Here is a 22967-nt window from a genome sequence, read left to right on the forward strand (position 1 = left end):
TGTTCTCCATGGAGCTTTATAAAGTGACTAGCCAAGAGAGGGTGGAGCAGTGGCTGCTCTTTTTCCAGGATGGCGGTGGTGGTATCTGTTTATTTTCTGAACATATTGTCTTAGTTGAGCTTGACTGTAGCAACATGGGGCTGATACCTGTTTCTCCATGATGCTTATCAACAACTCGTTGCTATTGTTACTAAAGTGACCTGATAGCCTGTTTTGGCTTTGGACAGATAATGGCAGCCATCTTGCCAAATAAGGTATAAGTGAACTGGATAGCCATCAGTAAAATAATTTAAGATGCCCTTTTGGCTGTGACAGGCAGTTCAAGGAAATGCTACGACTAGGAAATATTCTTCCAGTCATTTATTGAAACCAGATGCTTAGTGGAAAGGAAAAGGACCTTAAACTGTACAACTGTAAAGAAAACTGAAAAAAATATTATGACAACACCATGATCAATAAAGTCCATTGCCCAATTACACCATGTACATTAGATGCAGCTGGAGACACAAGCAATTCCAGGTGGAATCTTTTCCAGCAGCAAACATTGGCTCTTCCTCCAAAAGTAGGCCATTCTACTTTATGGAGACATCAAAAAAGATTGTCATTGTGCGCAGGGTTTGAAAATACATGCCAGAACAAAGTATATACAGGTCGAATGCACTCGGAATCCACTTCTGCTAACCCTTTGTCCTGAGTGTACATGGAAAGACTTGGGTGAAGGCTTTCTCAGTGTTGCATACCCATGGACTGATGGGGGATGCCATTTGGAGACATTTTGTACCTTAGCGTTTTTTCACTGATAATTTAAAGGTCTTTCCATTAAGATTTTGTGATTAAATCATGTCTACCATACCTCAGAAACAAGAAAAAGAATGGAATTGAGTCCCTGCAGTACCCACTACTGCAGTACCTTTTAAAAGTGTTGGAACAGGTCAGTTGGCCATTTTTTTTCTACTGCAGATCAAGTATGACAACTTTCCTTTGGATACCACTTCTAGTACCTGGTTTGGAGACATGTCACTGTAAATACTGAATACCGAGGGCTTGTGAGGAAAAGACCGTAGTCTTTGCCTTTTAGAATTATTGTGGGAGAGCCAGATTTTAAGACATAGTCTTAATTTGTTCCCTTTTAAATAACATTTCATTTCAAATGTTTTGTAATTTAATGAAGCAAAAAATAGACTAATGACAGCAATTGTGTTGGTCAGTTGAGTGTTTACAAAATTTCCAGTTTCTCCAAAGTTCTGTTGTAGAACTATTTGAGGAAACCTCCATAATTTACTAGATAGAGCATTCAAGATATGAATAAATGAGGTAACAATGTAAATGAACTGAAGGTAAGCTCCACTACCTGTTTATGCCAAAGAGGAATTTAATTTATTTGCTTAGCAATTTAAATTTCCCATTAATGTGCAAATTCTGCCATGCTGAAATATTAGTAAACTATGTGAAAGTTAAATTAATTTTTAAAACAGCAGCTTGGATTTGGCCACAATGTTTCCAGCAGTGGCCTCTTGGCTAAAGTACTTGCAAAAACCATTTTCATTAACATGGGTATTCACATGTAAATGAAGATTTTCACAGCATTAGGAGTGAAGAACAACTAGGTGCCTTTGAGAAATAGACCAGAGGTTCTTGCATTCCCATCTTTCTGATAGGATGAAATACATCCGAGTCCTAACTTTTCTGGTACCATGAAGGGGCTGGAGATCTGTAAGCTGAAGCCTGGAGCAAGAGTCCTGGCTGCCACTTACTAGTAGTGCTCAGCCTTTTCCTGAGCCAAGAAATGGGAATCATACTCCCCTGCATCCCTCACAGGACTGTTAGAAGAATTCAGTGGGGAATTTGTGTAAAAGTTATTTGTAAACTGTACAAGTAGAAGACCCACATCTGCCAAACGGCAGCTTTGGAGAGCATAGACTGGCCCCCACCAAGACCTGGGAAAGGGACCGGAGGGTGCTGGGCACAGGAGGTTGAATTCCTAGGAAGGGTTTGGAAGGGACAATGATGGAGCTCTTTTTTTACTGGTCAGGATGACTTAGAGTGGCAAGTTTCCCATGTCTGATGGATCAGCTAGGAATCATTTGTATGAGAGATTTTCTTCCACAGTAATGTCTTTAGGTTATTTAATATCAAAGAATGCTCCATTTCCATCTGGTTTGCGGTGACCGTGAGGGCAACGCAGGATTGCAGTTGTTTCTCCAGCTCTTCTCGGATTTCTGAGGGTGCCCCGCGCAGAAGGTAGTCTTTGAGCAGACTGCAAGCCTTGGCCAGGTTGGGCTGGATCACTTCTGAAGTGCACTTCATCCTGCTCTGGTCACAGCTAGTTCTACAATCTGCACCGTAGACACAGTCCAGGTCAGACTCACAGTGACGATCTTTAATCAGCTCTTTGAGATTCATTTCTGGCACAATTTTCCTCATGTCCACCATTTTCAGGTCATACTTATCATTATATCCCAAGTTTTTGGCACTTGTGTCACACATGAGGAAATTTCCGTAGGGACCGTGAAAAACGTCTTCTACAAATTCTAGAAGTCCTATGGCTATTTTAGCCTTTCTAGGCCATGAGGGTGTGAACAACTGATCCATGGTTCTCCTGAAACCTGAGGGAATGAAAAGTTCGATCACCCAGGGAAGGCTTATTCCATAAAGGGAGGTGTAGTCCACTCTTTCCATCATATAGAGATCCCCACAAAAGCCCATCAGTTTGGGTGTGTGCTCTTTGTCCTGAAGTATGACCATGAGCAAGAACTCATTGAGCTGCAGGAGGGCCCATGCAGATTTGGCTTCAGGCAAGGAAACTCTGCCATCTTTGTTTCCATCAGCCACTGAGAGGATGAGATTGACCAACTCTGAAAGATTTCCTTGGTCACCCAACTTTGCCTGGTAATGACAAGAATAATTAACCAGTCATTAAAATCATGAAGATACACACATATGCACGCACACACACACAAAACATCTGAGATACTCCTGTTCTCGAGCCATGGGAAGCAGTTTTGCTACTCACTACATAATAGCCTAACTTAGAATTCTACACAGGTGAGACATTGAGTGTTCATCACTCTTGTACCCTTCCCTTGGACTTATCTCAAAAGTTGCAACATGTGACTTGTGACATTTTTTACTTGGATGAGTAGATGTTGAAGGTAAGGGATGGGTTTGAAGAACTTGGCTATTTACTTTATAAAGAGGTCATTCCTTGATTTTTTTTTTTATAACTTCTATTTTTCAGCTGTTTTGTCTAGCCTTTCGTGTTTACTAAGCATATTTGTAAAGTGCTAAGCATGGTACCTGGTATACGGTAGAAGCTTAATGAATGCTTGTTCCTTTCTCTACTGAGAAGCCAGTTCTGCTGAACTGCGCACTCCTCATCTCCCACCGTTAGAGCTGATAGAAGTAACATGATTTGCATGATGGCTAATGCCCACCCCCTGCCTTCCACCCCCAGTTTTAGTAGGAATATAAGGCATTCATTGAGAGAAACCACAGGGGCAGCATTTAAGCTCAAAGCTTCTCTCGAGATAAAGGTAGATGTTAAAAACTTGGTCTTCTAAACATTTCATGCTGTTTTTATCATAAAAGTTCTTGTTCTGTCAGCTTTTCACATTGCTGGTTGTCTCATTTCAGTACTTAGAAGCTAACGTCTAAATATATAAAATAATGTCTAACCAATTATATATGTGAAGAAGCATTAAATTTTGGTGTTAGAGCAATACTAGGCATATTTTAATACTGTTCTCAGAACTGAAGGGTTAAATTGAGCCACGTAGGTCGGGGGTACAGTTGTTGTTTCAGAATTGTTTGAGCCACGTTCTTTGGGATTCTTGCTCTGACAATGAAGGTTATCTCTAGTGTAATTGTAAAGATGCCGGATCAGTCTAGCACATGAAAGGGTTTGAAAAAGTAACCTAGAAATGTAAAGAAAAACATCTAAAAATTCTCTCACCAAATACAAAGGGAAGAGAGTTTTACAAATGTCATACTTACTTTAAAGAGACTGTACACCATTTCTTTGAATTTCTGAACTGTCGTTCCCCGAGTTGGCTTCTCAAATAAAACTACTTCTTTTCTTGGTTCCAACTCAGTCCCGAAATCAAGGTGAGGGGCTTGTTCCATCTGGCACTTCACAACGCCCTGCAGATTTCCCCAAACTCCTAAATACATCTAGGTGAAAAACATGGAAAGCTGGGCGATCTTTGGGGGCTCACACATGAGCACGTTACTCTGTAAATACCATTGCTTTTTTTTGTACTTTCTCTACCAACAGAGAGTTGTTTGGACCCGAGTTGCACATTTTTCCTTTTGGGTTGTAAATATGAAATTTTTCTCCAAACCCTTATAAAACAATATTTTGGGGGCAGGGGGTGGGGATGGCTGCAACCCCTGAAGTCTATTTCTAGAAAGCCTCTGGTCGATCTCTAGACCTACGCTGTGTGGCTCTGGTTTGCAGACCACCCCATCTGTTCCCAGAATCTCGAATCACCTTCTTGGCATCAGGGCTGCAGCTTAGACCCAAACACCATTTCCTGAGTTTTTGAAGAGCCGTGATCTGCATCAGTGGTATAATCACACAAATTAAATGACAGATGGTTGAAATATTAAGAGTGGTTTCCGATCGCTTTAGCAATTTACAGATGAGGAAACAGCTTAGGAAAGCTGAAAATGATTCATAGCCATAAGCAGTTCTGCTCAGTCGACAGAGAGCAGAGACTGGCTTTTGCCCTTCTTTGTATCCCCCTAGGGCTTCACACAGTGCCTGGCACACAGTGGGTGCTTAATAAATGCTTGACTTGGCTTGATATAGCTCTGTCATGTTAGTGTGAATTTTCAGTGTGGATCTGAGACCTATCCTGGTTATAGGGAAAATGATGGGCTGAGAGTTTCTTCTGCATCTCATGTTTATCCCCTCATGCCCATATAACACTTGTCTTAGGTGAGATCACCCTGCACCTGTGCATCTTATGTTTGGGCAGTACTGACTACTTCAAAAAAATGGCACCTGGTGTCAAGTCCCTATATTTGCAAATATTAAGTATATACTTCTCACTTGAAACAAAGGCCTATCAATCAATGTAATATTTAAGGAATTCTACTACTTCTTTTCCTAATGTGAATATTAAAAACAGTTAACCAGGATATTCAGAGCATATCACCTATCTGGCAGATGTTATAGGTGTAGGCATGAGGACTAGGAAGAAGGTGGATGGGTCATGTACGCAGAATTTTTTATTCTCCATTTTCTAGTGCTTCATGTCGTGTTTTCCATGTGAAGCTTGCCTAATCATTTTCCCCCAATGATAAAAAATAAAAGTGTCTAAAATCCTGCACTAGACAATATTACCTTCCACCATGTTCACTGGAAAGAAGGAATTCACTTCTAACCCTGTGATACTTTTCAATCCCCCTCCCTGCAGGAAAGACCATTAACCAGGGAATTGCTAACCAGCCATATTGGGAAGCTTATGTCCATTTCTTAGTCCCACCCATGCACGTGTAGGCAATGGAACATGGTGTCATTTACAGAATTTGGAACCTCAGATATCTGAGGTGATTTAGTACAACTCATACTTGTATAAAGTTACCATGTAAAAATAGTCTTATTTGTTATTATTAAGTGGAGTCTTTAATTAGAGTCCAAGAGATCCAACATATATTTGTATACATACAAATGAATAATTCAGTTAAGTGCTCATCACCAAATTTCTGAATCTGTTACTACCAAAAACAAGAAAAAAGAACAAGACAGTAATATTGCTTCATGGGCAAGAGGAAATTAAACAAATGAGTCAATCTGATGGATGCTTTAATGAAAAGAAGTGAAATAGGAATTTCAGAAGTAATTTGAAGTTTTTAATATAGATTATTTACATTATTTTGAACTGTCAGGAAAGACTTATTGGAATAATATGGAGCATTAAGAATTTTCATAATACTGTCAGCATGAGAAGCGGTTTCTTTTTCAAGTGTTTTAGAGTAAGTTTAAAGTTCTGTATCAAACATATTTTGTGTGTTGATATGTGTCTGTGTATATGTTAAACAGATTTGGTTTTGCTTGTTTTCCATTCTCTTAAATTGATATAAAATATGAAAATGTAGCATGCCACTTTAAACAGGGGAGGAGCAAGGAAAGGTTCCTGGACAGATCACTAGAACTTAGTTTTGTCCATTTTGCTACAGATAGGGTGCTCTGAAAATATTTTTTAAAATAACTCATTTTAGAATATTAAATAAAATGACATTAAGGTGTTTTTAGGCTAACATTTTTATTAATGCTTCTTTTATGACTACAGTGGTTTGTTGTTCAGTCGTTTCAGTTATGTCTGACTCTTCATCACCCCATTTGGGGTTTTCTTGGCAAAGATCCTGGAGTGGTTTGCCATTTCCTTCTCCAGCTCATTTTACAGATGAGGAAACCGAGGCAAATAGTGTTAAGTGACTTACTGAAGGTCACAGAACTAGTAACTGTCTGAGGCCTGATTTGAACTTAGGTCTTCTTGACTGCAGGCCCAGTGCTTTATCCACTGGGCCACCTAGTTGTCCTGACTTCAGTGGTAACCACCACAAATCCTTTTTTCTCATTTTTACCTTTCTCAAGCTGTTAAAGTTTAAATTACCACAAGCTATAAGTATTTAAACATTGTATTATCTACAAAAATAAAGTCAAAATTTCCCAACTTGACATTTGGGCCTCTCCCCACTGCGTCCAAACAAGCCATTCCAGCTTCTTCACCATGATTCTTTACGTGTTACACTCCAGCCAGACTTCATTACTTATTGTTCTTTAAATATGCCCAATATTGTCCTAATCCCATGCTGTTATCTGAGTTTAGAATATTTTAAAAAAATTATGTCTTTCAAAATATGTCTGTCCATCCTTCAAGGCCCCAGTTAAAAGCCACCTCTTTTATGAAGCCTTCCCTGAGTAGATGGCCTTTCTCTTTTGGGATTCAAGTAGCACTGCCACCTCTCTCTCTAATTGTACTAATTCCTCCTGTCTTACACTTTAAAGTTATTTGCATGCTTTTTTTCTCTTTACTCCTCAGTCTAAGGTGATATAAGCTACTTGTGGGCAGGCCCAGTCATTTCTCTACCCACGGTACCCAGGACATGGCCTGTTCCTTAGCAGGTGTGCAATATTTTAAAAATTCTGTATTAATCTAACTTTTCCTCTGCTGGAAAAATAGGGTCAATAAGGAGGCTTCCTCTCTACTCTACTTAGAAGCACATATTCTAGAAGCATATAGACTGGTACAGGTTAGACCGTATGTTTGGCAGAAGACAGATCACCCTAAATCATTTGTATGCAGTTTAAAATTGTAATTTTATAACCAGATCTCGTTTGGGCTTCTTCTTGTCAGAATTACTATCATGTGCCTTGGATGGTAACAAAAACATCACTACTGTTCCAAAATGGATTTATATTTTCTTGTAAAATAATAAATAATATAGGCCCAGTAATAATAACTGCTAAAATTTGGTATTAATAATAGCTAGACTTTATGTAGTTCTTTAAGGGTGTGAAGTACCTTACAGATCTTATCACGTCTGATCTTACCTACCACCCTGAGAGCTAGGTGCTGGCATTTTCTTCACTTTACAAATGAGGAAACTAAGACTGAGATCAGCTAAGTGATTTGCCCAGGGTCACCCAGCTAGTAAGTGTGAGTGAATTGGAACTCAGGTCTCCCCAGCTTCAGTTACAGCACTGTGCCTCTTAGCAAAATTAAAAAAAACCAACACTTCGTAACTGGAATTTTTATTCAAGAAGTTCATACCTGGTTGTTGGGTTTAGTTGACAAGCATTTTCCAAAATAAAGAGTTTCTTTAGCACAAAGGCTACTACATGCAGGTCCATCAATGACGCCGGTCTTATATTTATCGCACTGGAAAACAGAAAAGAGATAACAGGGCATTTTGGTTAAGAAGCAACATCATGCCACCATCCATACCATGGATATTTATATTTGGAGAGGTTTTTTCAAACCAGCAGTATAAACTTAAGCACCATTGTGGACCTGAAGGTGTGAGCTTCATCCATGTAATAGTTGTGTGAATGGACAGAAGAGCGCTGAGGCTCTATGGCACCCACGAGCCTGGGTTGGGAGTCCAAGGACATGATCACTGGTTTAGTGCTTCACTTAGTCCAGCCCCTTTCCCCCATTTTACAGATGAGGAAACTAAGGCCCAGGGCCTGTGACATATATCCAAGGTCACAATGGAGGAAGTGGCAGAGCTGGGATAAGAAGCCAGGTCCTTAAGTCCTGAATCTAACACACTCAAATCTTGACTCTGCCACTTAGAAATGTGTGGCCTTGGACAATCACTTGTCTATCTGGGCTTCAGTTTTCTCATCTGCAATATGGAGGATCAGAGATGTAACTGGGAAATGTTTAACAAAATAAAAATAAAATATGACTTTCTTGTAAACACAAAATAATAAAATTTAATGAATAGGGATGCAAAAATCCTAAATACAATACTAGGTAAAAGATTACAACAATATTTTACAAAGATGACACATTACGGCCAAGCAGGACTCATACCAGGAAGGCAGGGATGGTTTAACATAAGGAAAACTATTAAAATAATTGATTATATCAATAATAAAAGTAACAAAAACCTTATGATAATTTCAATAGATGCAGAAAAAGCTTTTGACAAAGTAGAACACTCATTTCTATTAAAAATACTTGGAAGTATAGACATAAGGACTTTTCCTTAAATGGATAAGAAGCATTTACCTAAAACCATTAGTAAGCATTCTTTAATGGGGGATAAGCTAGAAGCCTTCCCAGTAAAATCAGGTGTGAAACAAGGATGCCCACTGTCACCAGTATTATTCAGTATTGTACTGGAAATCCTAGCAATCGCAATAAGAGGAGAAAAAGAAATAGCAGGAATCAGAATAGGGAATGAGGTAATAAAATTATATATTTTTTTGCAGATATGATATACTTGGAAAACTAAAAAGGTAATTTAAATAATTAATAATTTCAGCAAAGTAGCAGGATATAAAGTAAATCCATATAAATCATCAGCATTCCTATATATTACCAACAGGATCCTGCAGGAAGAGATAGGTAGAAATACTCCATTTAAAATAACTATAAACACCCTAAAATAAACTCTAAACAGTATAAAATGCCTGGAAATATACCTACCAAAACAAACCCAGGATCTGTATGAACAAAACCAGAGAAACGTTGTGCACAAATAAAATCAGATTTAAATAAATGGAAAACTATTGTTCATGAGTAGGTAGGGCCAATATTATAAAAATGACAATTTTATCAAAACTGTATATTCGATGCCATGCCAATGAAATTGGCAAAAAATTGTTTTACAGAGCTAGGAAAAAATAGTTCCAAAATTCATTTGGAAAAAGAAAAAGTCAAGAATTATCAAAGAAACTAATGAAAAAAATGCAAAGAAAGGAGCATTAACACTACCAGATCTTAAAGTATGTGGTAAGGGATTAATTATCCAAACTATCTGGTACTGGCTCAGAAACAGAAAGGTAGATCAGTAGATCAGAGCAGACATATAATCTACAGAAGCAAGTGAATATAGTTACCCAGTGTTTGACAAGTGTAAAGACATAAATCTTTAGGATGGGAATTCATTATTTGGTAAAAATTGTTGGGAAAGCTAGAAAGCAGTGTGGCAGAAATTGGGCATAGAACAATATTTTTTACCATTTACCAAGAAAAGGTCAAAACTGATACGACTTAGATGTAAAAGTAGATATTACAAGAAAATTTGAAGAACATGGAACATATCACTTATCAGACTTATGGACAGGTGAACAAACAAGAGATAGAGAGCATTGTGAGATACAAAATGGACAATTTTGATTACATTAAATTGAAAAGTTTTTGTGTAAATAAGTATAACCAAGATTAGAAGGAAAGCAGGAAAATGGGTAAAATTTTTTTATAGAGAGCTTCTCAGATAAAAGTCTCATATCTCAAATATATAAAGAACTTTGTCTTAAGAATAGGAGTCTTTCCCAATTGAAAAATGGTCAAAAGGCTATGAATAGGCAGTTTTCTGATGAAGACATCAAAGCAATTTATAGTGATATGAAAAAATGTTCCACATCATTATTAATTAGAGAAATACAAATTAAAACAACTTGAGATATTGTTTTATACCCATCAGACTGGCTAAAATGATAGAAAGGGAAAGTGACAAATGTTGGGGGGGATGTAAAAAAATTAAAACCTTAATTCAGTATTTGTGGATCTGTGAGCTGATCCAACCATTTTGGAGAGCGATGTGGAATTATGCCCAAACAGTTATTAAACTGCTACACCCTTTGACCCAGCAATACCACTATTAGGTCTTTTCCCAAGAAGATTAGAGAAAATGGAGAAGAACCTCCATGTACTGAAATACAGCTTTCTTCATGGTGGCAAAGAACTGAAAATTGCAGGGATGCCCATCAAATGCGGAATGGCTGAACGAGAAATAATGATCTCAATGATTTTAGAAAAGAATGAAGAGACCTTTGAGCAAACAAGTAATTTTGACTAAAAGATCCTATGAAGGAAGATGCTGTTTGAAATCAGAATGGAATAGTGCTGTGGTGTAGGAAATGATGAACTGGTTGATTTAGAAAAACATGGAAAGACTTGGACCAGGGGTGGGGAGCCTGCGGCCTCGTGGCCACATGTTACCCTCCAGATCCTCAAGTGTGGCCCTTTGACAGAATCCAAACTTCACAGAACAAATCTCCTTAACAAAAGGATTTGTTCAGTAAAACTTGGATTCAGTCAAAAGGTTGTACCCAAGGTCATAAAAGGCCACATGTGACCTTGAGGGCACAGGTTCCCCACCTCTGATTCTTGAACTTAAGAAGGAAGGTGCTTATCCCACCTTCGGAGAAACAGATGATAGGTAGAAATAAGCATAATACGGTCTTACATATATATATATATATATATATATGTATGAGTGTATATGTGTACATATATTTATAGATATAGATATATGTGTGTATATACATCTATACATGCTTAATTGTACCTTTCTTTGAGGTAGTGGGGAGGGAGGGAGAAAAAACCAAGTAAAAAGTACACACAGCAGCGGACAAAAGAAGACCAATAAGGAAGCAAAGAAAAGCTGGGCACATTTGAAAACAATGTATTTATTACATAGATTTTCTTGAAATGGAAATTTGTTGTTTTATGTTGAATCCTCTTTTATGGTCTGCTGTGTAAGTGGCAATTTTTTTCCTTTCTCATTTTGTATGTAAGTGTATAATAAAAAAAAAAAACAAAAATAAAGAAATTACAGTAAAAATAAATGAATAAAAATACCAAACATAGATGATATTAATTATCTAAGCCACTAGGTGGCCTGCAGGGATTCTCATGTCTGGTTTTCCACTTCAGTTTGACATCATTGGCTTAGAATGACCTCTGAGGTTCCTTCTAGCTCTATGATCATGGGTGATGGGGATCATAAGAAACCCATGTATGACCTGTGATCTCTGCTAAATCCTCAGCAAGGCTTCGATTGTCTATAAGAATTCTCTTCCTAAATGGCTCCAAAGAAAACTTTGAATATAGTAGGATCAGTTCCTAGTGGGCAAGTACTGTCCTCTTGTTTTTCAAAGGCATTTTCCTTCCTTCCCTGGGCTCCCACCTAATCATGGCAGCTGCCTCATTTTGTGACTTCTCTGAGAGAGCTCATTGCCCAGCTCTGAAGCACTACCTAATTTTACTGTCCTATAGCTAGCCTGTGGGGCCAAAGTTTGTCATTATAAATACACAGTATTCTTCTTTTCTTTTCCCTTCTTTCCATTTATAAGATGGTGGTCATGCTGTACAGTTTTCCTGGTTTTACTTACCTCATTTGGAAACAGTTCATATAAGACTTCTCATAATGTATCATTCAATGGGCATCCATTTTTTCCAGCTCTTGGTTATTATAAAGATTATTTTGGTGTACACCGGACCTTTCTTTGGGTCTTTGATCTCTTCTGTATGTCTGGTGTGAGTTCTTTTGGTCATAGGATATGGATATTTTTGCTTTCTTAGCTTAATTCCAAATTACTTTTTACAGTTGCTGGACTGATTCCCAGCTCTGGCAATGGTGGATTAGTGTGTCCCAATTTTTCAAAAGTGAAGAAAATAGAATATGAATAATGTAGGCCAAGAGTTAGCAAATTACTGTTGAGGGCCAAATCCAGCCCAGCACACGTTTTTGTACGGCCTGTCAGCTAAAAATGATTTGTACATTTTAAAATAAAGTTTTATTACATTTAAAAATGCAAAAAACATTCTTAGTTTGTGAGCAGCACCAAAAGGGAGAGGCTGAAGTTGACTGATTCTTGTTTGGAGCCAGAGGTGTTGCCCAGCCTGAGGCCTTAGGATTGGAGCCCCAGCCAGATTAAAATGTAATTGGGAAATATTTAACAAAATAAGTAAAAATACAATAAAACATAATATTGCATGTAAAAACCAAGTCAATATGCCATCCATAGGAATTCTTATATAGAGAGCAGTAGCCTAGTTTCTGTTTGAGTTTTGACACCACTGCTATGGGACTCTGAGCTTGATGTGGATGCCCGGCAAAGTTTCCAACTCAAATTCATTGGTAAAGAAACGGTGAACATCTAGAGAAGTAAGTGATACCCACAAAGATGCCCAGGGCTTTATCCTGAACAAATTATGTTCCTTACTTCCTTTTTTGGCAAGGCTAAAAGTGTTTAATAACATATGTCAGATCATTCTTGTGGATAAGCTGAGGATATAAGAGCTGGATGACAAAACCATTGAGATGAGTCAGAACTGGTTAGACGACCAGGATCAAAGATGAGTCCTTAGTCACTCAGGTGTGGGGAGCCTGTGTCCTTGAGGTCACATGGGGCCTTCCAGGTCCTTGGGTATGGCTTTGTGACCCAGTACAGGTTTTGCAGAACAAATCCTTTTATGAAGGGAATATGTTCTGTGAAGTTTTTCAGTCACAGGGCTGCACTTGAGAACCTAGAGGGCCACATGTGGCCTTGAGGCTGCAGGTTCTCCAGCCTTGCATTAGTGGTTTGATTTGAACATAGAACTGAGCAGCTGAGTCTCTCAAGGATTTTATGCGTATTTTATTAACATTTTTATTGACAATTTTAATGAAGGTATCACAAGCATGCATATCCAATTTTCGGATGACCCAGAGCTGAGGGAGAGCCAGTATATGGAATAGATGACAAAGTCAGGATCATAAAAGGTCTTGACAAGCTAGGAAAATTAGCTGAATCTAAGAAGATGAAAGTCAAAAGAGATAAATGGAAATGTTTTACATTTGGATGGAAAAAACCCAACAATCTGACTTTAGAACCATAGGATTCTTGTAAAGATCAAATGAGATAACAAAGGTAAAGCAGTTTGCCAACCTTAAATTGCTATATAGAATATATTGTAAATTAAATATATATAACTGCTATTATTGACATTTTAATAACATTTATTTAATAATAGGTTCTCTATTTAGGAATTCCCTAATAGTCCAAGGACAGCAAGGTCCCCATTAAATGTCTTCCCCCAGAGCAAAACTATGAAGTCTTTACGTGGGGTTTAGCTTTGCAGGTACTTTATTACCAACGTCTAAAAGATCCCAGGAATCCCAGTCCTAACAGATTGGTGGGGCAGGGCGCAGGTGGTAGAGCTGACTCACCAGCTGGAAGTGAGAGGTTTAACCTATTCAAGCAGGCTGCTTAACACCCGGATCTTTTCAGAAAATCCTGCACCTATGAATTATAATCATAACCAGGAAGAGATAGCGTTGTATGGTGAATATTTATACTGTCTCTAATCCTGTTTTTATTGAAGTATTTTGCCTCTTTCCTTTCTTTCATTCATATGTCACTTTAATGGTAGAATTGTATTGCATCGTGTTGTTACGTTCCAAATTTTTCCACCACCACTCTCTAGAGATGAGGTTTATGTGATTACTGCCTCTGTATTACAAATAGATATTACAAATAAAGCAGCCATACACATATTTGGTATTTTCCCAGTCTCATCACTTGAATTTCGTACTTTTTTTGGTGCCAATTTGCACGTAAAGGAGGAGCTCAAAATTGTTTCTGTTTGCTTTTCTGATTATTGTGGTTTGAAAATTTAAAAAATTTTATCGTTCCCCTTTATTGATCTTCACCTCTTTCAATGTTGCCTTCTCTAGGTAGAATATAAGTTTCTTGAGGGCAGAGACTGTCTTTTTGTTGTATTTGTATGAACAACACATAACCCCATGCCTGGCACATAATAAGTGCTCACTGTTGACTTGGCTCGTGAGATGAGAGAAGTCTTAAATTTGGACTTAGAGGATCTTGGTTCAAAACCTGGCTCTGTTGCACCTCAGTATTTCTGTGCCTTCATTTACTCCTCTGTCCCATCTGTAAATGACCTTGACTGTCCTTTCCCTAAATTCTAGGTTCTATGAACACCATTTTAAAAAACAAAAGACAGCAAAAGTTAGGACTAGGAGAGAGTGTGCAGGACCTCCAGGGTGTTTTCTAGCCCAACTTCAACATGCCAAAGCCTACATTATCCTAGGTTGTTGTAAACTGGGTGTGCCAAAATTAAATTAGCTGTGTGACTACCTTCAAAGAAGTTACATTCTCATTCACAGTCTTTGATAGAATGAAAACACACCTGTAGAAATACACGATTTTGCCAGAAGAAGGTATTCTTTTCTAATGAATTTTTACAAACCAGATGCCATGTTGCTATCTAAGGGAAGTATTTCATTTTTCCACATGGCAGCTGAGCAGATAGAGGAAGGTTGAAAATAATAAAATTGCAAGCAAACAACCCAAATTATATTCCATGAGATATCTCAGGCAAATCTCTCAGTAATTACATTAAGTATAAATGTGTTTCACCAGTTTTTTTTAGTGATATATTTTGTCTTTTATATGTCATTTTCCAGTGTACCAGCCCTACAATGAAACAAACCCTCCTTTGTAATCAAAAGCCATAAAACCCAGGTAAGCAAAACTCAGGGTGAGGGACACCAGCCCAGAGAAACCAGAAGAGAAGGAGATACAATAGTTAAGTCCTTTTTCAGTAGTGTCTGACTCTTTGTGACTCCTTTTGGGATTTTCTTGGCAGAGATATTGGAGTGGTTTGCCATTTCTCTAGCTCATTTTACAGATGAGGAGGCAAGCAGGGTTAAGGGATTTGCTCAGGGTCACACAGCTAGTGTCTGAGGTCAGATTTGAACTCAGGAAGACGAGTCTTTCTTGACTTCATACAATGTGCCACCTAAGAAGGTACAGACAGTCTTAATGCCTAGCAGTTGACACTCTGGTCTATCCTTCCCCCCATTCCCATTCTTTTGCATTATAACCTGACCCTCCTCCACTCTTATTCCATGAAATGTGGATCAGGAAATCAAGAGTTGTTGGGGCAAAATATACTAGAAGTTCTTATCATTTTGTGTGTCCTCGACCTCTCCTTCTGTTATCTGGGGAAGAGTATGGACCCCTTCTCAGTTTTATGTTTTAAATTCATAAAATAAAATATGTAGGATTACAATGGAAGCCAATAATAGTCAAATCCATCCATTCATCCATCCATCCATCCATCCATCCATCCATCCATCCATCCATCCATCCGTCTGTCTACAAATTTACATATCCCAGGCTCAGAATCCCTATAGTACCTCGAGTTTTCTGCTGATGATAAACAACTTGCTGAGGTGTGTATGTGTGCGTGTGTGTGTAGGGGGGGAGGGAGTGGTGTGACTCATCTAGGTGGCCCAGTGGATAAAGCTCTGGGCCTGGAATCAAGAAAACTCATCTTCCTTAGTTCAAATTCAGTTTCAGACACTCACTAATGGTGTGTCCCTGGACAGATCACTTCACTCTGTCTCAGTTCCTTCCTCTATAAAATGAGCTGGAGATGGAAATGGCAAACCACTCCAGTATCTCTGCCAAGAAAACCCCAAATGGGTCACAGAGAGTCTGGATATGGCTGAAATACAGCGACAAGGTGTGTAGGGATGTTCAGTTCCATCAAACTGATCCCCAAAAAGTCCAAAACATATAGAAAACACTGATAGCATCACAGAATCATAGATGGAGAATTAGAAGGGACTTTGAGGACATATAGTACAAACCTCTCACTTTACAGATAAAGAAACTGAGGTACAGAGAAGTGAAGAGCCTTGCCCAGGGTCCCATAAGCTAGCGTGTGTCTGAGACAAGGTTGGAATCTAGATACTTCTGATTCCAAAGCGATGGCCTTATCCACTAGGCCACATGGTACTCAGAGAAGCGCAGAGCAGCGAAGCAGGTGGTATTGAGTGAGAGGGTAGCAGCATCCCAAATGGCGCTGTATTTGCCTGAATAAGTGGGAAAAGTGAGGGAAGAATGGAGCTTAGTTGAGAAGACAGCTGATGATAATGTGAGTAAATTGGCAGGCAAAGATCATGGCTACTGAAGTGGTCCAGACTCATACAGACCCAGCCCTTACTCAGCCAGGCAAAGCAGATGATTCAGACTGTGATTTTTGCCCATTCTGTGAATGCAAATAGCCAGGTGTGTGCTTTGATGCCATAACACACGCCCACTGAGGTTTCTTTTGATTTTACGGGTCTCCACGATGTATAGGTGTTCTTAATGGATTTAAACATGATTCCTTCCTATCCTTCTGGTGTCAGTAAACTCCCTTGGTGATACTCTGCTTTCTCCAGATGAAGGTTGGTTAGTCCTCACCACCGCCATAGCCCTTAGCAGGCAGCTTTCAGCAGGATGATTTTCACTTATTTCCATCAGTCAACCTCTCACATGGCTGGACCCAAGACAATTTGACAATCTGCTTCATCTGCGTGTATCTGTAAGGCATACAGTAACCTCCCTGACCTGACCATAGCTAACATTTATGTAGCACTTACCACGTTCGAGGCATGTGCAAAGATGACTTTGAAGGAATGGGCCTTCCTCCCTGCCCTATACCTTATCTACATTTTGCAACAAATTCTGTTAGGTTGATTTAACTATAATAATCTTCATATTGGTCTTGAGGCAGCCAGTGAAAGAGCAATCCACTCACTACTGGTCTGCTCTGGCTCTTCCAGTATGGGGAGCTCCAAACTCGCCAATAGTCAGCTCTTCATCAATTCAAATAAACCTTCCCATATTTCTCTGAATTCTTTATATTTGTGGTATGGGCCAATACTATGAATGAATGAGTGAATAAAGCATTTATTTATAAAGCCCTGAGCTAAGAGTTGAGAATACAAATAGAAAAGATGGTCCCTGCCCCCTAGGAGCTTCTAGTCTAGTGGGGAAGACAGCCCCTAGGGAAGCTTTCAGCTGCATGTCAGATGGAGAGGTCCCCTGGTCCTTGGGGTGCAGTGGCCAAGCAAAGGCCTCTCCTTACTGTCATTTCCAATGATAAAATATTGGTTTCTCATACTGAGCCACTTGAAAGGGCCAAGGACTTTGGTAGCAAGAACTTTCCTTTCCCTGGTCCTCAGGCCCCTGAAGGAGCACTTGCCAGGCTGCATCTCCACAGGGGGATGGCTGTGGGCATTGGGAAGGAAGCCCGGCTACTCCCAAGGCTCTTGGGGTCTGAGGGGAAATGGTGGTCAAGGGGGTGCTGGTGCCTGACCTTCCTGGCTCATGCTGCCGCCCAGATGCCTGGCTCCTTCAGCCAGGCTGGCAGGAGATGCTCCCATGGATGATAGCTCTGAAAGCTGACCTGGAAGCTGGACTGATGGTCTGGGGGTACTGCTGTTCTGACTGTTGTTGGAATTCAGCAGTTGTCTTTGGTGGTGATGAGGAAAGTGAGCCCCTTCTGTGAATAGAGCAACAGGCCTGAAGTCAAGAAGACCTGAATTCAAATGTGGCCTTGGACACTTACTAGCTCTGTGACCTTGGGTAAGTCACTTAACCCATCTGTAAAATGGGGATAATAATAGCACCTACTTCTCAGGCTTGAAGATCAGATGAGATAATATTTGTAAAGCAGTTAATACAGTGCCTGGCACATAGTAGGTCCTTAATAAATGTTTATTTCCTTTCCTCTCCCCCTTTTTTCACAGACTTCTCCCCTCAATAATGGCCATGGGGGATAGATCAGTTCTGGTGGTCTTGGGGGCTCTTGGGCTGAGGGTCCTGGGCATCTCCATCAGGGGCTGAGGGAGATGATGGTTAAGGTGCTTGTGCTGGTGGTTTGGCTTGGCTGACCCATGCTAATTAATGAGGACATTACATTTATATGCCATAACTTGGCTAATTCTTAAGTATCTGCTTTGGTGTTTCTAGTCCCCAAAGTGCCGCTACAAATATTCTGGCATCTAAGTTCCTTTCTTTCTCTCTGACCTCCCAGCTAGAGTCCTGAGGTAAAGTGTATGGACATTTTGGTGACTTTTCTCACAGAATTTCAAACTGTTTCCTGGAGAAGGGATGCTAAGTCACAGCCCCACCAGGACTTTTCTGTCTTCCCATATCTGCTCCAACACTGAGTATTTCCATTTTTATCATTGTTCCAGCTTGATAGGTGTGAGATGAAATTTGAGTTATTTTCATCTGTATTTCTCTGATGAATGATGTGGAGTTTTTTCATATATTTGTCATGTGCTATCCTTTCACTCCCCATTATCCCTATTTTTAATGCTCACTTACCATGAGAAAGTCCCTAAAGAAGGCCTTTTAGAATCTGTCTTTAATTAGAATGATTAAAATTAATATCAACATTTTAATTTCCCAAGACTAAAACTACATTTTAGTAGTTTTTTTCTTTTTCTGGGGCAGAATAAGTACCGAAATTCAAATGATCTTATGGGCTGCGACTGTGTCTGATATCCTTGGGCATTGTGCATGTGCACTCACTATGTGCAGAGTACCATTGTAGGTACAGCAGGCTGACTAAAGGCAATGCCCAGAGGGACACACACCGTGTGTATGTAGCATGTATACCCGGCCCAGTGACTACTTACCTCTCTGTACTAGACAATACTCTGAATATTAAAAAACCAAACCATGGCTTCTGTGTACGGATAGCTTTGTTTGAGTTTAGTCTCTCTCTCTCTCTCATACACACACACACACACACACACACACACACACACACACAGACTTTTGTGTGTGTGGATTATTAATAAACCAACATATTAGTAAACAGGTTGCATGTGTTTCTGTTTGGACTCCTGCTTTCACAGTTTAACTAATGGCCACTCTCTCAATCAAGATGTCGGCTGGTAGGCTCAGGGCTCAGCACCATGGTCACCTATGCTTTGGCTCGCTGCTTGGTCCCCAATGATAATGGCTATTTTTTCCTGATCCTTTAGAGAGTCCTTAATGAGGACAAATAATCAGTGTGCTTGTAAACTAAAGTGTAAACACAGTCATAACCTACCAGGACTTTCCTTTTTAGCCCAATGTGTTCCTGAAAACTCTTTTAGTAAGAGAAAAGGCAGAAAAGAAAAAAATTAACATTTGCCACCTTTAACCTAGTCTAGCTGTCCACAACTGGATTCTGCCACTAGGTGGTGCCTTTAAGTTAATATGGCTGATAGCGGACTGAGTTTGCCAGGTTGTACTGTGAAAACAGGAAAAAGGCAGACAAAGGTAGTGGTTTCAGGGTATTGTCTGGAGAGCATACTGGTGAAATGAGAGGCATTGAAAACTGGGAACAGCTTTCAGTTTTCTGAGTTTAGATGAATAATCATAATAATGCCAATGACAGTAACTATTAGTGCTTCATGGTCTACAAAGTGTATACTCAGGCATCACTTTGTCTGAGGCTCACTAACTATTTGGGGTAAGAAGGCAAGTGATATCAACCCCTTTTTCCAGGTAAGAAAACCGAAGCTCAGAAAGGCTGACTTGCTAAAGGTCACAGAGCTAGATAAGTGTCAGCTGGGACTGAAACTGGAATTTTCTGATTCCAGATTCAACTCCCCCTCATATACAAACCCCCCATTTAGAAGTGCCCAGGTGGAGTCTGGGATGGCCCTTCTGAATCTATCTCCAGAACCGAGGGCTAATCATTCCCTGATGACACTTTGATGATGTGTGACTTTGGGCAACACTCCCATTGCCCTGTTCAGGTGTTAAGGACAACTGAGTCACAGCTGGGATAATTCACCTGGGCTATATGCTTGCACTTTTCTTCTAACAGAGATCATGAGATCTGGAGGAAAAACTGCTGAGAGAGTCCTAGATTGAGCCTTCCGTGAAGCCTGCCCATGTCTCCAAGATGGCAGCTTGCAGGGGAGCAGTAAGGGGCTTCTGGACCATGAGGGTGAAGTTGGGCCTGGCCCTTCTCTCATACCCCAGGGTATGTGGGCTGGGGCATTCTAGGGGGATTGCAGGGCGTTGCTGACCTAGTAGTTAACTGGACTCAATAACGTTTATTAAGTGGCTACTGTGGGCCAGCTGCTGTTCCCAGATGTGGGGATACAAATAAGAAAGGCAGTCCCTGCATTCTGGGAGCTTCCGGCCTAACAAGGGAAGAAAATGCACCAAAGCAAACAGTCCCTGAGCCCTTGGAGGAGGGGGTGGGGTGCCCCGGGTCATGGTCCTGTGAGGCTGGAGAGCCCAGAGTTTCTTTGAGGAGGTGGGCTCCCCCGACAGGGACAGGGGAGGTGCTTGGGTGCAGGTTCTTAGAGCCTCTGTCTGATTACACAAAGCTCATCAGTGTTTTGTTTGTCTGACAGTTTGCACTGATTAGGGTCCTTTAGGACACCTTCTGGGGTAGCTAAATTCTGATGTTCCAAGAGGAAACATTAGGTGGCGACACAGCTCAAAAAATAATAACGAATGGCCTTGTGCTAAGACGGGCCCAAGATTGAACCAAGGTTCATGTAAACCCAGCACCTCCGTTCTGGGGCGGGGGCTACCTCCCCATTAGTTTTAATGTCCTAATCTTGATTTTCTTTTCTTTTTTTGTTATTGTTGATATTATGAGTCCAGAGATTTGAAGAAAACAGGGATTCGGAAAACATGGGCAGTTAGACTTTATCAAAATCGGGTAAAAATTGGTCTGCATTTCAAAAACCTACGTAAAAGACACTGAGGATCTATACTTAGTTTTCACAAAGTGGAAGAAACTCAATTTTGAAAAAGCTATTAAAGATCAGACTTTAAAGTATTTTCTTTCTTACAGGCAAACCTAGCAATTTAAGAATATATAAATGTACAATACTAGAGAAACCCAGGCTAGCCAAATAATAATTGGTGATAAGCAAATACAAATTTAATGAAATGTAGTTACTCATTTCCCTATAATGGAAGATGTGGTTGGAATATCTCAAGGCTTAAATATACATGAAGCTAACGCTAATCACCGCAGCACACATACCAGAATTTCTAGTAATTGAATCATAGAGGAATCTGTAATAAAAGCTGCAGACTATGGTGCCAATTTAGCTTTCATTGGAATGCTCATAGTGAAGTCACAGAAGTTCACTGAAGGCGCACACTTATACCTCACGGTGCATACAAACAGTCCTTAGCAGAACAGCACTAGGTTGCAATGGAAATACCCAGAGAAATTAACCAAATTTATGATACTTAGCTTTTGAGAACTGCCCTCCAGGGGAGAAAAAGACCTTTACCTTTGGGTTTTTTTCAAACTCTAGGAAATGAAATATTTGCCACAGAATATAAAAATGCCAAAGGAGGGTTATGATCTTATCCACCAAAGCAAGCAAACTGCAAAACCCTTTACTTCCAGTATCCGAGGAAAATGTACATGCAGACAAATTGATAAATAAAGCTTGGTGGAAAAGGAAAGGCTAAAGACTGGAAAAAAGATGCCTCTGTCAAACCAAAACTATGGTACCATTTGCCTTCAATTTCAATGAATTCAATACATTTGTCCCTGTTTACAGACTTTTCTCAGAACTGATTAGGAAATTGAGTCCCTTGGTCCACTGGTCAAAACAAAGTTTTTTTCTCTATCAAATCCTCCTAAGAGGCAAGGATATTATAAATTCAACATGTAAGAAATTTAGCTGGCATCTCTGAGTACCCCCTCCTTTCCCAGTTATGAAAATCAATTATGTACTTGAGTCAAGAAACTGGCTCCTTCCAATCTATCCTATCTATAGTAGGTCTGTACAGAATTGTCTGCATGTGAGCTCTGACAGCAGGCTGTCTTTTCCCTTTCTGTGTATCCCCAGCACTCAGCACAATGCTTGACATATAGTCGGTACTTAATAAATGTGAAAATATGTTTAATATGAATGTATATGTAGAGCACATATGAGATTGCACACTGTCTTGGGGAGGAGGAAAAGGAAGGGGAGATAATTTAAAACTCTAAATCTTATGGAAGTGAATGCCGAAAACTAAAAATAAGTAAACAGTTACAAGAAAGAACAACAAAAAAATGACTTTCCTAAAGCCCAAACTGATCTCTACTGACACCCCTCCACTTAATAAACCGTACTGGCTCCTTTTTGCCTCCAGGATCAAATACAGAACATTCTCTGTGGCATTCAGATACCCCTGCCTACCTTCCAGTATAATTACACATGACTACCCTGATCTACTGACACTGACCTCCTGGCTATTCCACAAACAAGACCTCCAGCTCTTGGTTCCATGCCTTTCATTGGCTGTTCTCCATGACTGGAAGACTCTCCTTTCTCATCTCTGTTTCTTGGATCCCTTCAAGTTCCAGGTAAAATCACACCTTTTCCAAGAAGTCTTTCCTAATCCCCCTTAAGGCTAGTGCCTAATTTATCCTTTATATATCTTGTTAGTTCACCATTGTTTGCATGTTGTCTTTCCCATTAGACTATAAACTCCATGAGAGTAGGGACTAGTTTTTTTTTTGTTGCCTTTCTTTGTATCCCTAGCATTTAACATATTGCCTGACACATGGTAAACTTTTAATAAATTCTTATTGACTTGACTTTTATGTAGCCATAAATGGTTTCCTTCATAATCCTGTGTTTTATGTATTTAAAAAAACTTATCTGAAAAAAGATCTATAGGCTTC

General features: G+C 39.7%; 1 protein-coding gene and 1 long non-coding RNA gene across 2 annotated transcripts in view; one reads left to right on the forward strand and one right to left on the reverse strand.

The window, feature by feature from the left end:
* Positions 1-345: 345 nt before the first annotated feature.
* Positions 346-22967, reverse strand: part of DIPK1A (divergent protein kinase domain 1A) — a 117114-nt gene continuing 94492 nt past the window's right edge. Inside the window, exons 3-5 of the mRNA XM_072649094.1 lie at positions 7782-7889; positions 3994-4170; positions 346-2886 (exon numbers count right to left, since the gene is read on the reverse strand). Coding sequence (XP_072505195.1) covers positions 2074-2886; positions 3994-4170; positions 7782-7889 — 1098 coding nt within the window. The 3' untranslated portion in view covers positions 346-2073. The remainder of the gene's footprint in view (positions 2887-3993; positions 4171-7781; positions 7890-22967) is intronic.
* The window catches only part of LOC140529993 (uncharacterized), a 13665-nt gene continuing 10837 nt past the window's right edge, over positions 20140-22967 (forward strand). Inside the window, exons 1-2 of the long non-coding RNA XR_011975759.1 lie at positions 20140-20297; positions 22433-22646. This is a non-coding gene — a long non-coding RNA (uncharacterized lncRNA). The remainder of the gene's footprint in view (positions 20298-22432; positions 22647-22967) is intronic.

Source organism: Notamacropus eugenii, chromosome 2 (assembly GCF_028372415.1).
Source record: "Notamacropus eugenii isolate mMacEug1 chromosome 2, mMacEug1.pri_v2, whole genome shotgun sequence".
NCBI lineage: Eukaryota > Metazoa > Chordata > Mammalia > Diprotodontia > Macropodidae > Notamacropus > Notamacropus eugenii.